Below are 16,164 nucleotides of genomic sequence, written 5' to 3'. Positions count from 1 at the left end.
AGAGTAGCTTTGAATTACTGTTTTACTCATTCAAATTTGAGCGTGTGGTACAAAAAAAACAACAATGAAATTGCTGTAACAGGTTCAGGTAAATTCTATTACAGTTCATCCCATTTACTCCTGTTGTTTAGTATGAGCTCCTCAGTAGTGAGATGTTTGTTTTTACCGCATCCTTTAACACAGCATTGGAATTCTTTTAAAGTTATTTTGTTATATGCTTTGTGCCAGTTTTTCAGTAACAGTTTTACTGAGGTGTAATCTACACAGCATACAATTTACCCTTTCAAAGTGTGCTGTTCAGTAGTTTTTAGTATATTCACACAGCTCTGCAACCATTACCAGTCTCTGATTTTAGAACATTTTCGTTACCTCACAAAGAAACCCTGGGACCATTAGCACTCACTCTCCATCCCCCTACCCTCAGCCCCTGGCAACCCTGATCTACTTTCTGTCTCTATGAATTTGCCTGTTCTGGATTGTTCATATAAATGGAATCATGCAATATGTCGATTTTTGTGATGCCCTGTTTCATTTACTCTAGTGCATTCCAAGTTTGTCCATGTGGTAGCATGAATCAATACTCCAATCTTTTTTTTTTTTTTGCGGTATGCGGGCCTCTCACTGCGGTGGCCTCTCCCGTTGCGGAGCACAGGCTCCAGACGCGCAGGCTCAGCGGCCATGGCTCACGGGCCCAGCCGCTCCGCGGCATGTGGGATCCTCCCAGACCGGGGCACGAACCCGTGTCCCCTGCATCGGCAGGCAGACTCTCAACCACTGCGCCACCAGGGAAGCCCAATACTCCATTCTTTTTATGTATGGATAGACCACATCAGGTTTCTCCATCAGTTGATGGACATTTGGGTTGATCCGGTTTTTGGCTATTATGAATAACGCTGCTGTGAACATCAATGTACACGTTTTTGTGTGGACATAATGTGTTCATTTCTCTTGAATGCACATGTTGTGATACTTGAATTACAAAGGTTTTTAATTTTGATGAAGTCCAATTTTCTGTTTCTTGTTTTTGTTACTTGTGCTTTTGATATCCCATCTAAAAAACCATTGCCTACTTCAAGGTCATGAAAATTTATTCTTCAGTTTTCTTCCAGAAATTTATGGTTCTAGCTCTTAGGTCTAGGATCTGTTTTATGTGTGGGAGGTACGGTTTAATACAGATCTTCACCTCAAATATTTACCTACATGTACTTTGTAGGAATTTGTTCAAATTTCTTGTGTTTTTTTGTCTTGCTTTGTACCTGTATTTATTGATAGGTTTCCTTTCTATGTGTATGCTATTGAAATTTGTCCTAATGTATTTCATATCACGGTTTCTTTTCTAGTTACCAGGAGTTACAGTACCAGGATTTCCCTTTATCGTCCCCCATGTGTGGTGTAAAACCTCATATGCTTGTGTGTGTAATTCTGGAATGCTGTAATTTCATAGTCAACATAATACATTTTCCTTCACAAATCACTTAATATTCAAGAGGAGTATAATGGAAGTACTTAACTTTTTTCCTTAGAGAGCACCCTGATGACCTGAGGCTGGCATGTAGAGTGGCCTTCCCGAGCCTTTACTCCAGGGGAGGGGCCCTCCCTCAGGGCCCCTCCCTGTCAGCCTTCCCTGATCCGTCAGGGTGATTCTGCCCCCGGAGTGGGTCAGGAAGCCTGAGAGGCAGCTGCCCATCTGGCCTTGCTGGTGTCTGGGTGGCCTGTGTGTGGGTGAGAGCTGACGCCGAGGGAAGGTTAAGTATTACTCAGTATTCTTTAGGAAAGAAAGGCTGGAAACGGTTTAAAAAGTAAAGACTGTCACAATCAAGTGGTTCGTTATTGGCATAATTTGTTTCAACAAAACACATCTTGGTATATTTTCCTAAGGGAAAAAATTGTCAAGGTAAAAGCTACTTGTACAATAGGACAAATAGTAAAAAATTGTTTTTAAAATGTTGTACTATCTGGTTATTTTATTTTTGTTTTATACGTGGTGGGAATGGAGGTGGCCGTGTTTCTTGTGTGTTATGGGCCAGTCTGGAGTTGGTAAATGGACTTGAAGCCCTTACTCATCAGAGGAACCTGTTCTTGGCGTTTCTCGCAATAGACGCGCAAGTTTGGGAGCTTAGGGTTTGCTTTTAAGTAACCTTTATCAACTTTTACAAGACAGTGTTTCTTCTTATCATGGAACTGAATATAAGAAGTTGTGCATATGATCATAGGGCCGAGGCGAGTTTATTTCGTCTTTCTTGGGATTATAGAGTTTTTCCACCTATCTCCATGATCCACATATTTGTTCTTTTTAAAGGCAATGCACTATTCTGTTATATTGCAGTATTATTATGTATTCAGTATCTTGGTATTTAGGACTGTTTTGCATACTGCATATTTTCCTATTACAGACAGTGTCTTTTCACGTACAGTTTTTTGTGTGGGATTACCTGGTCAGAAGTGTGTCAGATGTTTTAGGATTTCCTTTGGAATGGCTTTTATCAGTTTATCGGGGCGGCTAGTTCGGTATAGCTTTCCAGCCTTTGTATTGTTTTCATCACTGTTATTACATAGATTTTAAGGCACCTGTCATGGTAAAGCGTCTCTCTTTTCGTGGAAGATTGTACTCTGTTGCCTGTTTATGGAGTTTAGTCTGTCTGAGAACTGCATCCTCAGGAGCAGATTCCCATGTTCTGAGCGGGCCTGAGCAGACCGAGCTCAGCGGTTGCTGTCATTTGCAAACCTGGCGAGCGTTTATTCCAGGTCAGAATAACATTCTCCGCCCACGGAGCTGGTTTCGCCGTGTTGTGTTTGTGCTCTCTTAGTTTGCTCTAACCTCGCCCTGGTGAGATGAGCAGCTACTATAAAATCAATAGAGCTTCATTAGAGACAATGCAGAACGAGAAAGAAACAACTTTCAAACAAAGCTGGGGTCTCAGAGCACCTGCTTTCCGTCTTGATGGGCACTTTGAAAATTACTCCTGGGGCTGTGTGTAGAACACAGTTTTGACTCACGTTACTACTAAGCACGTTACCGTACACTTTCGCACACGTTACTGAGTGCTGCGAACTACTCCTCGTCACGTGGGTGTGCCGTGGCTGGCTGTGTTTTTGACCCCTGTTCTCCGGTGACTGAGCACTTGTAATTTTGTGAGTGTGTGTCATTTTTCAGTGAGCATAGTTTGGGGGCACGGCGGGTGGCTGGGTGCCAGGGTTTCTCTCCTCAGGTGGGGTCCCTATGGCGGGGATTTCTGGGTTAAAGGGGTGAACGGTCAGTGGCCGCTCCCACGTGTTCTCACTGTGTTTCCTGCTGGCAGAGGGAACACTTTCTCCTCTACGATGGCGGGTCCACCTGCCCCGGGACAGCAGACCTGACCTGCAGTCTCCATGCTTAACTCTGTCCCCGTCTTTACCTGGGAGCCAGGAACGTACTTAACACCCAGTCCCTTTCACGAGAAATATCTTCTAGTGATTTCTGTATTCAGAGTTGTGTGCACGTCGTGAAGACTACTCTGTAGACAGACCAGTTCATGAGAACTCGGGTTGAAAGAGTGTAGGCCCAAAGGAAGAGTCATCGTGGGGTGGATTACCAGTGGTTTTTTCCTTTGTTTTTGTAATTGTCTGTGATATCCTTTTATCTTCTTTATGACTAAAGCAGCAGGAGGGGTGTGTATCTACACTGGGTTGAATAGCTGGGTGGAGCAGACCGGCCTCCCGAGAAGACCTCTGTGAGCCCTGGACTGACCCTCTGTCAGTGCGCCGCGTGTACAAACCCCCTCGTTGGTGAGGTTACAGCAGGTGCCAGCGGAGAGAGGAACTGGCCTCCGTGTGAGGGCGCCCGTTGCCGGCGGCTTGGGCCCCAGGACGAGGGGAGCCGCGGGGCAAACGGAGGAGGCCTCTCGGTGCGCGGCTCCTGTGAACAGACAGAGGAGACGAGTCGTTCTTTCTGACAGTCCTCCTGTCCTTTTGGCAGTTTGACTTTAAAAATAACTTTTTTTCCTATTGCGAACAAGGCTGTTAGAGTTCGTGGACCATTTACGAGCTTGTCAGTCACTCTGTCAGGGCTGCTCATAACCCACACTTTTCATACTGCAGTTAGCACATTTTGAAAAGTATAACTTCAGGCTTTGTAAATGGATGTCCTGATAGCTTAGGTTTTACAACAGACGTGTGGAGATGAATGCTATCTGATTTGGGCTGGCTCTAGGGCTGTGCTGTCCACTACAGTCGCCACTAGCTATTTGTGGCTATTTAAACTTAAGATTAAACTTCTGTTCCTTAGTTGCACTCACCCCGTGCTGAGTGCTCAGTGGCCACGCTGAGCCGGCAGCGCCCACGTTGGACAGGACCTATGTAGTACACCTCCACTCTCACTACTGTCAAGTTCTCTTGAATAGCGCTCTTCCAGAGGAAAATGGTAACCTGCAGAAAAAATGGTCCACGTATCTTAAAGCTTTTTCTAAGCAAATTGCAAAGAATCCCAAGTTGGGGAGAGTGCCTCGGGTCAGTCTTTGCAAATGAAAATATTCTGGGCATCCTCAGCATGCTCTGCTTATTTAAAGAAACTTGGAACTGATACAAATGAATTCTTCCTTTTTAAATGAACCCTTGTTTATATTCACCAAGCTTACTTGAAATGTGACATTTTCGTCTGTGGGAAAGCTGACCTCTGTTGTCATGTACTGTTGAGCAGGTAGGTATCTGCTTCATTGTAAAGAACCCGGCTGGACCAACAATGGGAAATGCACAGTTGGAGCTTTCTTGACATGCCTGTTTTTCCCTGTAGGAGAGCTGCGGCACATCACCAAGCTGAAGCCCTGGAGCCTCTTTGATGTACTTGTGGAAAAGTATGGTTGGCCCCATGAAGATGCTGCACAGTTTACAGATTTCCTGATCCCAATGTTAGAAATGGTTCCAGAAAAACGAGCCTCAGCTGGCGAATGCCTGCGGCATCCTTGGTTGAATTCTTAGCAGATTCTGCACACACGCATTCTGAGCTGGCACATGTTGTCCAGTGCATTGGCCCTGAAGGGGGACTCTCGTTCTTAACAGGATTACAAGTGAGCTGGCTCCATCCTCAGACCTTTTATTTTGCTTTGAGGTACTGTCGTTTGACGTTTTGCTTTTTCGTGCACTGTGATCCTGGGAAAGGGCAGTCTTTTGTCTTCAGCTTGGTAGTTACTGACCCACTTTACTTCTGGAAACAATAACATGTCTCTAAGCATTGTTTCTTGTGTTGTGTGACATTCAAATGTCAATTTTTTTGAAAGAAAAATACTTTCCTCCTTGTGTTTTGGCAGGTTTTGTAACTATTTATGAAGAAATATTTTAGCTGAGTACTATATAATTTACAATCTTAAGCAATTATCAAGTTGGAACCAAGAAATAGCAAGGAAATGTACAATTTGATCTTCTGGCAAAGGGACATCATTCCTGTATTATAGTGTATGTAAATGCACCCTGTAAATGTTAATTTCCATTAAATATGGGATGGGGACTCAAATTTCAGAAAAGCTACCCAGTCTTGAGTGCTTTGTAGCCTAAGTTGCATGTAATGGACTTTAACTACTCCGAGGAGTTGTGCAAACTTTTCATTCCGTGACAGTCCTTTTGCATTGGATTTTAAACAACGGGCTCTGGGTTATATCATTCCCTATATGGCACTTTATACAAAGAAAAGACATGCTTCTCATTCTAAAATACGTATTATAGTTTAGCACTCCCATTCATATTTTTGCATATTTTAAATTAAAGGTACTTTGAAGGAAAAAGCAATTTCCCTTTAAAAATGTGGTAGCCTGGTACCATGTGGTGTTGCCTCCTCCAAGCCCTGTAAGTTAAACTCTACATAGATTAAATTGGACAAGAGAAACATGTTCAGTGTGTGGAGTGAAAAAATATATTTTTTTGGAAATGCTTGCTCGTGTTTGTCTAGAACCAAGGTATGATATGTACAATTTGCAGTGCAGTGGGCAGAACGCTTAACATCTCAGAGGTAGCAGGGATTGCATTCATTCCAGAGACAGTTTCGTGTGTGGCTACAACACACTTTACTAGCTTTTTCATTGTCTTTCCATGCATTGAAGTTGAGAAAATGATTTTTTCCCTTTGCAGATTGCACACAATTTTGTTTATGCATTTCCTCAAACTGTAGAATCCAGAACACAAACCATAGTAGGCAATACAATCTTAGAATGTAATATATAGAGAGGTACGTTTCCTCTTTTAGAAATCAGTGGATTGAATTTTTTGTTGTTTTACATTCCTCAAGGTGCCTCGTTTTTCTTGACTTTGTCCATTAACATTTATCCATATGCCTTTGCAATAACGAGATTGTGAAAAGATGACAAGTGTTGTAACAGTAATCCATTGTTTGAGGTACTTGCAGTTGTCTTAAAAATTAAAGTGTTTTGGGTTTCTTTTCCAGACATTGCCTTGGTCGTTGGCCTGTACTCGAAGCGATAGAATCAATAAACATTTGCTATCCTTTTAATGTAGTGTAACGAGAACTAAAGGAAGTATCAGCATTCCTGTAGCAGGAATTGTAGTTGTAGAACGTGCATTAAGGCTTAATACGAGGAAGACATTCATTGTTGTGTAAGGGCAGGATATGGATCTAGAAAAGGTGCTGTAGTATAGATCCATTACCTAGAATTTCTGTGAACCTTTTTCATTCATGTTTCATCAAAAACATACTAGTTACATTTTGTTTGCACATTGTCAGTTTTCTTTTTTTTCTTTTTAACAGTATTCACTGTGAGGGAACAAGACACGTAATCCTCCTAGGAGTTAGCATTAGATCATATCGCTGTGAGGTGGAAGATACCATTCATTTATGAAATGTGCATGCTCAGTTTTTCTCCTGAGGCTGTAGGTGACCTTGTCGGTTCTGTGAAAGATAGTGGCTGTAGACCAGTGATGCCATCCACAATTTGCACAGGAACCATTCTCACGAGAACCACGGAGTTCACGTATGTCTTCCCTAAGTCCATAAGAATTTTTATCAGGGTTATGGCACAGTTGAATGAAATTTGTCTAATACAGTTTTGGCTCATGTTAGAAAATAATCCAGATAATTACGAACTTTGTAAGGATCTCTCATTTAGGATAAAATAGCCTAACTAGTTTATAAATGTAAAAGCAATTGTTCTAGAAGGAATATACATTTGTATTAGGTATGGTATGGGTTTTAGCAGATTCTTGGTGGCTTGATGATGATGAATGCGTATAAGCTAAACGAGAACCACTGGTTGTGCACAACACTATGGCCAGCTCCGTGATTTTAGTTGAATGTCCTATCTTTTCCTTTCTCTAGTCCATGAGAAGTCATCATGGAAAATGACAAGCAGTGGATCACATATGTGATGGTAGCAGATTCAGAAGCTGGCTGTCTGGAAATTAGAACTGCCCCAAGGCAGAGGAAAAGTGGATATAATAGGAGCTTCAAAAAAGCATTAGCTTTCTAGGTGAAAACTGATTTACTGACTTGCTTCTTCCCGTACTTGGATCATCCATAGCTAGTTAAAAGCTGGGGTAGAGAACTTCAGTTTGTATCTGCCGGTGAAATTACTTCTTAAATTCCAGTTTTCTTCCATTAACTTTTTTAGAAATTAATGCAGTTTACAGAAAAGCTTCCGTATACATTTATATAGTAGGCGAATCTAAAACTATGAGGAATTAAAATCTTTAGTAGGACAGTCCTTTTAAAGAGGTGTGAATATTCATAGTTCACTATGCTAGTTAACTTTGTCTTCTGTTTGAAACTGTTGGTGGCGGGGGTGGGGTGGATGACTGGATGATGTAAAGCCACTTCTTCGTGGACAGGTTATTTCTTTAGCAGATACCGTAAGTAGAATCTTGTTTGATAATCAAGGATGGCAAAGTTGACCTAAGTTCTTCTAAAACTTGATTAGGATTGAGCCCTAAACACAGCTGTGTTAATGTAGCTGTTTTTCAAAAGGAAATGGAAATTAAAAGTGTAAAACATGACATACTACTGCCAATCTTAGTCATTTTAGTCTGTTTACTTTTTTCTCCAATACACAGAATTTGTATACTGTGTCAAATTATGTCAAGTAATTGGATGGTGAACTATGTGTTGACAGATACTGTCACTACTATTGGTTTATACTTAGTCCTCCTGAGAGGTAGAAGACAAAGAATAAGAGTTTATTATTCCAAAATAATTACTAGCATTTTGTATTTCAGCAATAAAATGTTCCCTTGAGAGGCCATTTTCATTTCACTTGAGAGAGCTAAGAATGCCTTTTTCCTTTAGTTTTGTACACCCAAAACAAATTGTAAAATTTCCTGCTGCTCTTTTAAATTCTATAGCTAGACAGTAAATGTTAAGGTTTTCAACTAATTTTGGTTCATCAGTAGGACATTTCAGTCATGTTCTAACATGTACAAATTAGATATTCCTGTGTTTTTAGGTAAAATATTCCGTATTTTCAGACAGCTGTAAATTAGTCTGTAGTTGACTCATGGGACGCTTCAATGGCATGGACTCATCTTGTACGATGTCAGATGTAAGCAAACGTGTGCAGCATTTACGTAGCGCGGTAGTTTCTCGTGGCTCCTGCTCCTGCAAAACAATAACATGTAGGAACCTTCCAGGAACAAGCCTTGACCGCCTCCTGACCTCGCTGCAGTCCCGTCCAGCTGAGGTAGTAGCTGCGAAGGACAATGGAGGCTCCTTACAAACTCTACCTGGAAAAGGTAACGTCCGTGAAAACACTGGCCTAAACAGACCCCAATCTCAGAAGTGGTGGAGGACAGCTTGGTAAAACTGACCTAATTGTGGTTTATTAACATGAATTAAAATGCCCAACCAGTGCTTCAATGTGACAGTATATTTAAAATAGAGGAATTAAAGGCCATATACTGGACTACGTTCACAAAGATCACACAGGTTTGCAAAGACATGTCATATGTACAGTGCTATATGTCAAAGGAGAAAAGCTGTAAGCGATTATATACGCAAAAGAAATGCAGTATTTACAGTTTGTCAGGAGACATTAAAAATCATCTATACATTAAATTACATTTTGCTTGCAAATAACCGATAAAACAAAATGAGCCATCTTCACACCAAACTAAAAATCTGTATTGCATTTTTTTATACATAAGATGCACTCACAGAACTGCTGATTGATAGAAAATCCTCATACTGCCCTTACTTAGCCGTGTGTTTAATGCATATGTATAAAATAATATAGAAAACATTCACTAAATGAATTTAATTCCAACAATAAAATTTAAAGATCATGTGGCATCAAATCTACTGCCAGAAAAACAGCTGGAATGTTCACTTACAAAATAAAAGATACCTACACTGGCTTAACAGCACATTTTTTTAAGGAATTTTTTTTTTAAAAAGCAAAAATGGGAAAAATACAATGAGAGAGCACTGGTATTTTTTTGTTGTTTTTTTATACAAAGTTTCATGTACAAGCTTTAAAAAGTACCTTAACAGGTACATATGAAATATACAGTTTATCTTACAGAACATTTTAAAAAATGTTTTTGGAGTCCATTTTAATGCCACCCTGAACCATGGTAATTGTTCTGAAATGTTGGTGGCACCTGTGCTCTGTGAATTGGAATCTGTCCAGGCACTGGAGATGCCTGCTGAGGGCCTTGAACCCCATGTGGCAGGGCCACAGAGCCAGGATGAGGACAGAACCCTGAAGCGGTAGGTGTGGGAATACTGTTTGGTCCTTGGGGCTGGAGATGAGGACCTGCGACTGGTAAAGGACAATGTGGCCCTGTTCCAGAAGGCTGGTGTTGGGGTCCCGGTCCCAGAGTGGTGTGATGTGTAGTAGCTTGTGAGGGGTACGGTGGTACAGCTGGATGTGCACTCGAAGGAAAAAGTGGAGGTCCTTGATGAGGCGGGTGGTGTAAGGCTGGGGCCGATGGGGTATGATGCCCGGAAGCCAGAACACCGGACGGCGGCGGCGGAGGGGGCGGCGGAGGGGCTGAGCTCACCACGTGCTGGTGTTGTGCTTGCAGACCTGGGAGCCCCGTGGAGGGGTGGGGCGGTGGATGGTGATGCGGGGCGGGAGGGGGAGGGGGCGGTGGCAGACGGTGTCCAGCCGTTTGAGAGTGGGCGTGAGACCCAGGGGCGACAGCGTGGACAGGCCCCACGCCGTGCGCTACGGAGTGTGGCTGTTGCTGGGCGAGGTGTGGTCCTGGAGCGGGAGGCGGGGGAGGCGGCGGGGGGACTACGGCCGCGGGGGTCTGGTGGTGGACGGGAGGGGTCTGCGAAGGCAGAAAGTGCCCTGGAGTCACGTGGTGTCCCGGACCGGCTTGCTGGCCCGCGGTGCCGGGAAGAGCCTGATTTGGTCCGGATGTAAACACAGTTTGCTGGGAAAGACTGCCTTTCAGCTGATTATAGCTCTGGAAGTTTGCGGAGGGCTGCTGGCTTTGATAGTACGAGGAGGAGGGGGGCGGCGGGGGCGGCGGGGGCGGCGGGGCCGCGCCGCCCAGGCTCGGCTGCGTAAACTGCTGACTGAGTGCTGCCGGGGGCTGTCCTGAGGGCGTCTGCGGGAACAGCGCTCCAGCCGGGGCCTGCTGCGTGCTGGCTTGCAGGTTCTGTGCTGCTGGGTAAAAACTTCTTTGAGGCTCTCGCTGAGGTGTTCCCACTTGAGGGGACTGCGAGTGGTGAGGCCTGTAGGGAGAGCCTAACTGCTGCGAAGGAGGCTTTGGTGAGAGATAACCGTGTTGTACAGGCGTGTGAGGCGTCGACGACTTTGGAGGATTTTCTACGTGAGGTGACGGAGGACAGTGCGACTTCCCGGGCGCAGAAGGCAGCTTCTGGGAAAGGTGCTCAGAGGAAGTGCGACCCAGCGGCTGTGCAGGAGGATTCTTCGAAAGTGCTTGGGTGTTGCCTGACAGCTGTTTCTGATGGAGCTCTGTCTTCAGGTGGACACCGTTCTCAGCTTCTGACACAGTCGCTGCGCCCTCCCAATGGGAATCTGCTTTTGTGAGTATTTTCCCATGTGGCTGGGCAGGAATTACAGGTCCCGGTGAACCAGGCTGTGAGAAGAAAACAAATTTATATAAACTTTAGAAACATTTTATGTACACCGAGGTTATTACTGGTATTGAATGTTAGCTAAATAGTCATTTTAACGGGGGCAGGGAATAAGAGGAGGACAACTGCAGAGGCTTGGGATGTTAAAAAGCCAGTTTTTTTAAGTAGTTCAGCAAGTTCCAATAATAAGCTTCCACTGAATTCCCTGAATTTTTATTGAAGACAAGTTAAGGAAATTAATCTGCCTTTTTTACCCTGAGCAGTGAAACCTGTCTTTGACTCCTATTCTGAAAGAACCACACTGAAACACTGCAGGCAAGTTTCAATTCCGTCACTGAAATGTCTATACTCCACCTAAGGATACATTTGCTTGGGTAGATAAACTTGCTCCCCCAAACTGTTTTCATTTGTAATACCTTCTCCATTGTTCAAATACAGGTAATCCAAGGATAGACTACTTGAATATATAACAGCGTTCTTTAAGGAAAAAGAAAAAATCAATCTCAGCCTTCCTCATCGTTAGTTTCCAAAGATACTGCCCACTGGGTTATCATGTCTTCATGATCCAGGATAGAGGCAGCATTTCTTTTAAATTAAGAATGTCACCTGACCGTTTGTTTTTAGAGAACTAACTGGCCGGTCAAATATTTTATAAAAAGACTATGAATTTCCTGGACACCAGGATAAGGAAGGGGGAAGGAGCTCTTGGAGCCAATGTAAGCTGCTGCAGTACGTTCAGCACATTGGAACTTTAACAGGAAAAGCGTCCAGAAATGAGAAAAACCTCCACGTGCACATTACCATCCACTTTTCTGAAGGGCCACGTTCAAAGGTCAATGTTATTACCTTGCTCATTTTTGAAGGGCTTTTACAAGTATTTTGGGAAGTATCTGGGGATACACATTCACTTGTAGTCGTGGGTTCTGGATTTTCAGGATCAGGATCTGTAAAGCATAAGGAACCACAGAAAATGTAAAACTGCACGATAAATACCGCTTTTTACTAACACTTCGACGTACATTCTACTATTCAAACCAACGTCTTATAAAGGCGCTCTCTTTCCTTTCTGAAAAGGTATTTAAAACAACAACCATGATAGGTCATCTGCTTACTGACCTTCCATAAGTTCATTGAAAGAAGGGACTGGGCCCTTGGGTTGCAACTGGGGAATGTGATTTGAATGAGATGAAGGTGAAGACGGAACATGAGTCGGTGAACATGGGACACAGGGTGACTCTCCCCCTAGAGATGAAGCAGAAGCAGACCCAAAGAGAACATTAGAAGCGCAGAACGGGGGTGCAGAGTGATGAGCTGACTCCACTTTTTGGCAAAGGAACAAGCTCACTTACCACTGTCTTTATCTTTTCGGTGATCGCTGAGTAGTAAAGCTCTCTGGTAACTCCTCTCTCGCACTTGCTCCACTGAAGTTGAGGCGGTCCTTTAAAATCAAGTCATAACATCAGTTTGTGTCCCTTGATGGCCAACATAGCCTCTCAGATAAAGGCTTTTGCTCTTTGGGGAAAAGCTTTGAAAACAGCTCCCCAGCCCCGCCCCCTACACCTCCCAAAACGGAGACTTTTATCCTCATTGATTTGAAGAACTCAGGCAGACGCCATTCCTTTGTCTTAAGCAATTTCTTGGTGAAAAGGAGGGGGCTGTTGAAGGGGGGGCGTAGCAAAACAACATTCAGAACATCACTACAGGTTACCAAAGGGACCACATGTACCCCTGACAAATTACCTTGGGTCTGGATTATAAGGCTAGCAGGAAGCTCCGAGGTAAGAGGAACCATGGAGCAAAATGAATGTGGCCTCCTGCACTTTGCAGGACCCTTCTGTATCCAGCTTCTTCTATTCCTATCGAAGAAACACTAAACATGGCTGTTCTCTCAAGGCAACTGGTAAGGGTGGCAAAGAAACTGCCGGATGTTGACTAGGATAAAGGTTCTTTGGAGAGGAATATTTGTGTGAAAATTATCAAGGAGTAGATATAACGGACCTTTAATGATGCAGGGAAATACTTAACTGGCTTAAAACTCTTATCAGCAAAAAGGATCTGTCAAAACTATGATCGCAAACCTCTGCTTTAGGAGAACAACAAACAGGAAGGCAGCTGATTAACAAAAACTTTGTTTTTCAGAATAGCATACTACCAATCTTTACCAATATAGCTCCGTTCAAAATCAGCTATGTAAAAAGTTAAGATCCTGACTGGATGATAAAATGACAAAGGCTACTGTCATTATAAGGTATATTCCTTGTAGTTCTAAAGTTACCAGTTAGTTAGGTTTTTTTTTTTCAACAGGCAGCTTACCATTGGACTTCTGGTTCATTCTTTTCACTGGCAGAAGCTTCCTTAACAGGACAGTTATTGCTGGTTTCTTCCAAAGTAGCATTATAAACTGTAGCTGGTGTTGGTAAAGGTAGGCTAGCAGTGCTTTCTGCCTGCTCCCCATTTTCATTCCCATTGGCACACCCATCAGCATTGTTGCTGCTCAAGTTTCCACTTGTGTGAGGTGATACATTAACCAGTGGAAAGTGTTCTGCCTTAGAGCCACTTTTCCTAGCTTCACGTTGTCTTTTCCGGTATTCTAATAGAGAAACCTTAAGCAAGAAAGATAAGGGAAAAGCAAATCTTTTATCCTTGTTTTTATATGTCAGTGTCAATCTATTTTTTTTCTAAAGAGAATTACTATATTTACATTAAGAAAATTATATAAAATAATTTGATTCTGAACAGACAATAATAATTAACAATTATCAAATGCCTACTATATGCCAGGCATTGTATTTAGATGATTTACATACATTATCTCATTTAATCCTCACAACAACCCTATGAAATAGGTATATTATCATCCCCATTTTACAGATGAGGAAATTGAGTAACTCACTCACTCAAGGTCACACAGCTGGTGAGTGTTGGAGCCGGGATTCGAACCTAGGTCTTACTTGAAAGCCCGTGCTCTTTCCACTATACTATATTGCTTCCCACAAAGTTGCCAACTGGACTCTGTTATAAAAATTAAAAGCACACATCACTAAAATTCTTTCGACTTGCAAAGCAATAAGCCTATTAACAAATAAAATACGTGTTGTAGTTTCTCCCACTGATCTGAAATAAGGCATTCTAATTGTCTCGGTATGTCTGCCAACCAAATAATGGTGGTAAATCAGGGAACTTATTATTTATATAATAAATACTTTTATATCCACGGCCTAAATACTGTAGGTATCAAGGATGAGGAAAGACGCATTTCTTCCTGTTCTATGTAAAATAAGCGTAGTAAGAACACAAATGTTATTCAATTCTGTTTATTTGGTTGGGAAGTGGTTATCTTTAAAAGTTACTCTTTCAGTGAAATAAATCACCTTGAGGTTTCGATCTCTGAAACCATGCTCCTTATAGGAATTTTCCATATCACTAGCTCTCTGCAAACATTATCTAATTCACTGAGCATTTACAAAAGGTTTAAAAATGTACATATCAATAATTCAATATGAATAAAGTATGAATGCCTTACACAATACATATTATAACTACTATTACCCTCAGAAGTAGTATGAAAAAAACACTATTAAAAGGACTATAAATCGTTAAATTTGTAACCTTTTTCTTTTGTGGTGGATTCTGGGGTGTGCAACTTCCGTCGATCAAATTGTCATTAATAGTCCGTCCAAAACCAGATACAAGCCCATCTTCTGAAGTACAAAACACAGGTGTTTCCATAAACATGCCTCTAGTATCATCCTGCATCAGGCACTTTGACTCACTTATTCGGAAGCCTCCTCCAACCTCCAACTGATGTGAGGGTGTCAGGTCCCTCAAGTTGGAGTTTACTGAGAAGTTAACTCCTGCTCTGTCGGGACTCTTTACCCAGGAAGAATACATTGGGCCCCGTCCAGCGTGAGCAGATTCCAGTTGGCTGTTAGACTCAGTCCTGTCATGTGCAGGTGTTTCCATGGTTTTATGTAAGGCAGCTTGCTCGACCGTATCGAGTCCCAGTTGAAGGTCTGATACAGATTCCTTTTCTCCAGGGCACTGCCTACTGACGTCAGTCCTACTCCTAGGGCTGGTATAACCAATAGTCTTTATTTCTTGCAGACCGAGTTCAGTTAAATTAGAATTTCTAAAAGGACCCAATGTTAACATGGTTGAAGATCTGTCAAAGCCCTGTTTACAGAATTTAAAAAAAAAAAAATTACACAAATAACCACAATAACCACATTTGGAAGCTAGTTACATTCAATCTACCAATAATTTATAATGATACTAGGGAAAAGTCACCGATTTATAAAAACCTTTTTAAATATCTCCTTACCTCTTGACTATAAGTGCGTCTCTTAATTTCTGGAGAACTTTCTGGGGAAGAAATATTCTACATAAAAGAAATAATCATAATTGAAAATTAAAATGTTAACATATTAATTAATATATTTTAATACATTAATATTTATAGAAATGAGAACTTAAAATGAGACACTCCTACACAGACTTTGGTCTTAAACTTTTTTATTTCCATTCCCCTTATATTTTGCTTTAAGGTCACTTTGATACACATAGTCATTCAGTCTGACTTTTGTATATCAGTCAGATGAAATGGAAGTTATGTGCATTTTAATAAAAAATAAAGTTTAAATTCACAAATTCATGTTCCAAATTTTCGCTCTTAGATTCTTAAGAACTTTTTTTTCTGCTCTCAGTACGCTAATCATTAAAGGGAGAAAGAAACAGCTATTAAAGAAACCCCATCCCCGTGGGTTTTTGTTTCTGTTTTTTCTCACCTCAAAGTGCATGGTATTTCCCGGTGTCCCAGGAGTTACTGGGGTAACTGGTGAATAAATGGGCTTATAGCCATTTCTACAAGCTTCATCGTCTGACTTTACCCGTGGAGGAGTGGCAAACGATGGATCCGTAGGAGTAACGTCTGTGTGAGTGGGGGTAGCATCTGGTGACGGAGTAGGCGTGGAGGTCTCTGAGTAAGCAGAATCTAGGAACTGATAGAGTCTTCGTTTTTTTAGTGGGGCGGTTAAATCTGTTGGTGAAATACAAGATTATACTGCTGCCATTTGCTACACTCTGTAATACATTCTGGGAAAGATCAGAAAACTTCAGCAATCGTAATTATGATTTTCACCCCGAAA

At 42.1% G+C, this 16,164-nt stretch overlaps 2 protein-coding genes across 14 annotated transcripts in view; one reads left to right on the top strand and one right to left on the bottom strand.

The window, feature by feature from the left end:
• SRPK2 (SRSF protein kinase 2) overlaps positions 1–7,985 on the top strand; it is a 236,111-nt gene extending 228,126 nt beyond the window's left edge. For all 10 annotated transcript variants that reach the window (XM_081244889.1, XM_081244888.1, XM_081244886.1 and 7 more), the window contains one exon: positions 4,769–7,985. In XM_081244889.1, the coding sequence (XP_081101015.1) occupies positions 4,769–4,953 (185 nt within the window). In that variant the 3' untranslated portion in view covers positions 4,954–7,985. The remainder of the gene's footprint in view (positions 1–4,768) is intronic.
• A 783-nt stretch (positions 7,986–8,768) lies between these two features.
• KMT2E (lysine methyltransferase 2E (inactive)) overlaps positions 8,769–16,164 on the bottom strand; it is an 89,402-nt gene continuing 82,006 nt past the window's right edge. For 3 of the 4 annotated variants that reach the window (XM_081244880.1, XM_081244881.1, XM_081244883.1), the window contains 8 exons: positions 15,805–16,055; positions 15,342–15,398; positions 14,630–15,193; positions 13,334–13,623; positions 12,370–12,458; positions 12,137–12,262; positions 11,867–11,964; positions 8,769–11,022 (listed from right to left, as the gene is read on the bottom strand). In XM_081244880.1, coding sequence (XP_081101006.1) covers positions 9,523–11,022; positions 11,867–11,964; positions 12,137–12,262; positions 12,370–12,458; positions 13,334–13,623; positions 14,630–15,193; positions 15,342–15,398; positions 15,805–16,055 — 2,975 coding nt within the window. In that variant the 3' untranslated portion in view covers positions 8,769–9,522. The remainder of the gene's footprint in view (positions 11,023–11,866; positions 11,965–12,136; positions 12,263–12,369; positions 12,459–13,333; positions 13,624–14,629; positions 15,194–15,341; positions 15,399–15,804; positions 16,056–16,164) is intronic. The other variant, XM_081244882.1, reaches the window with a different exon arrangement.

This window comes from Mesoplodon bidens (genome assembly GCF_964165515.1).
Source record: "Mesoplodon bidens genome assembly, chromosome: 9".
Lineage (NCBI taxonomy): Eukaryota > Metazoa > Chordata > Mammalia > Artiodactyla > Ziphiidae > Mesoplodon > Mesoplodon bidens.
This window is presented reverse-complemented; position numbering and strand designations above follow the sequence as displayed.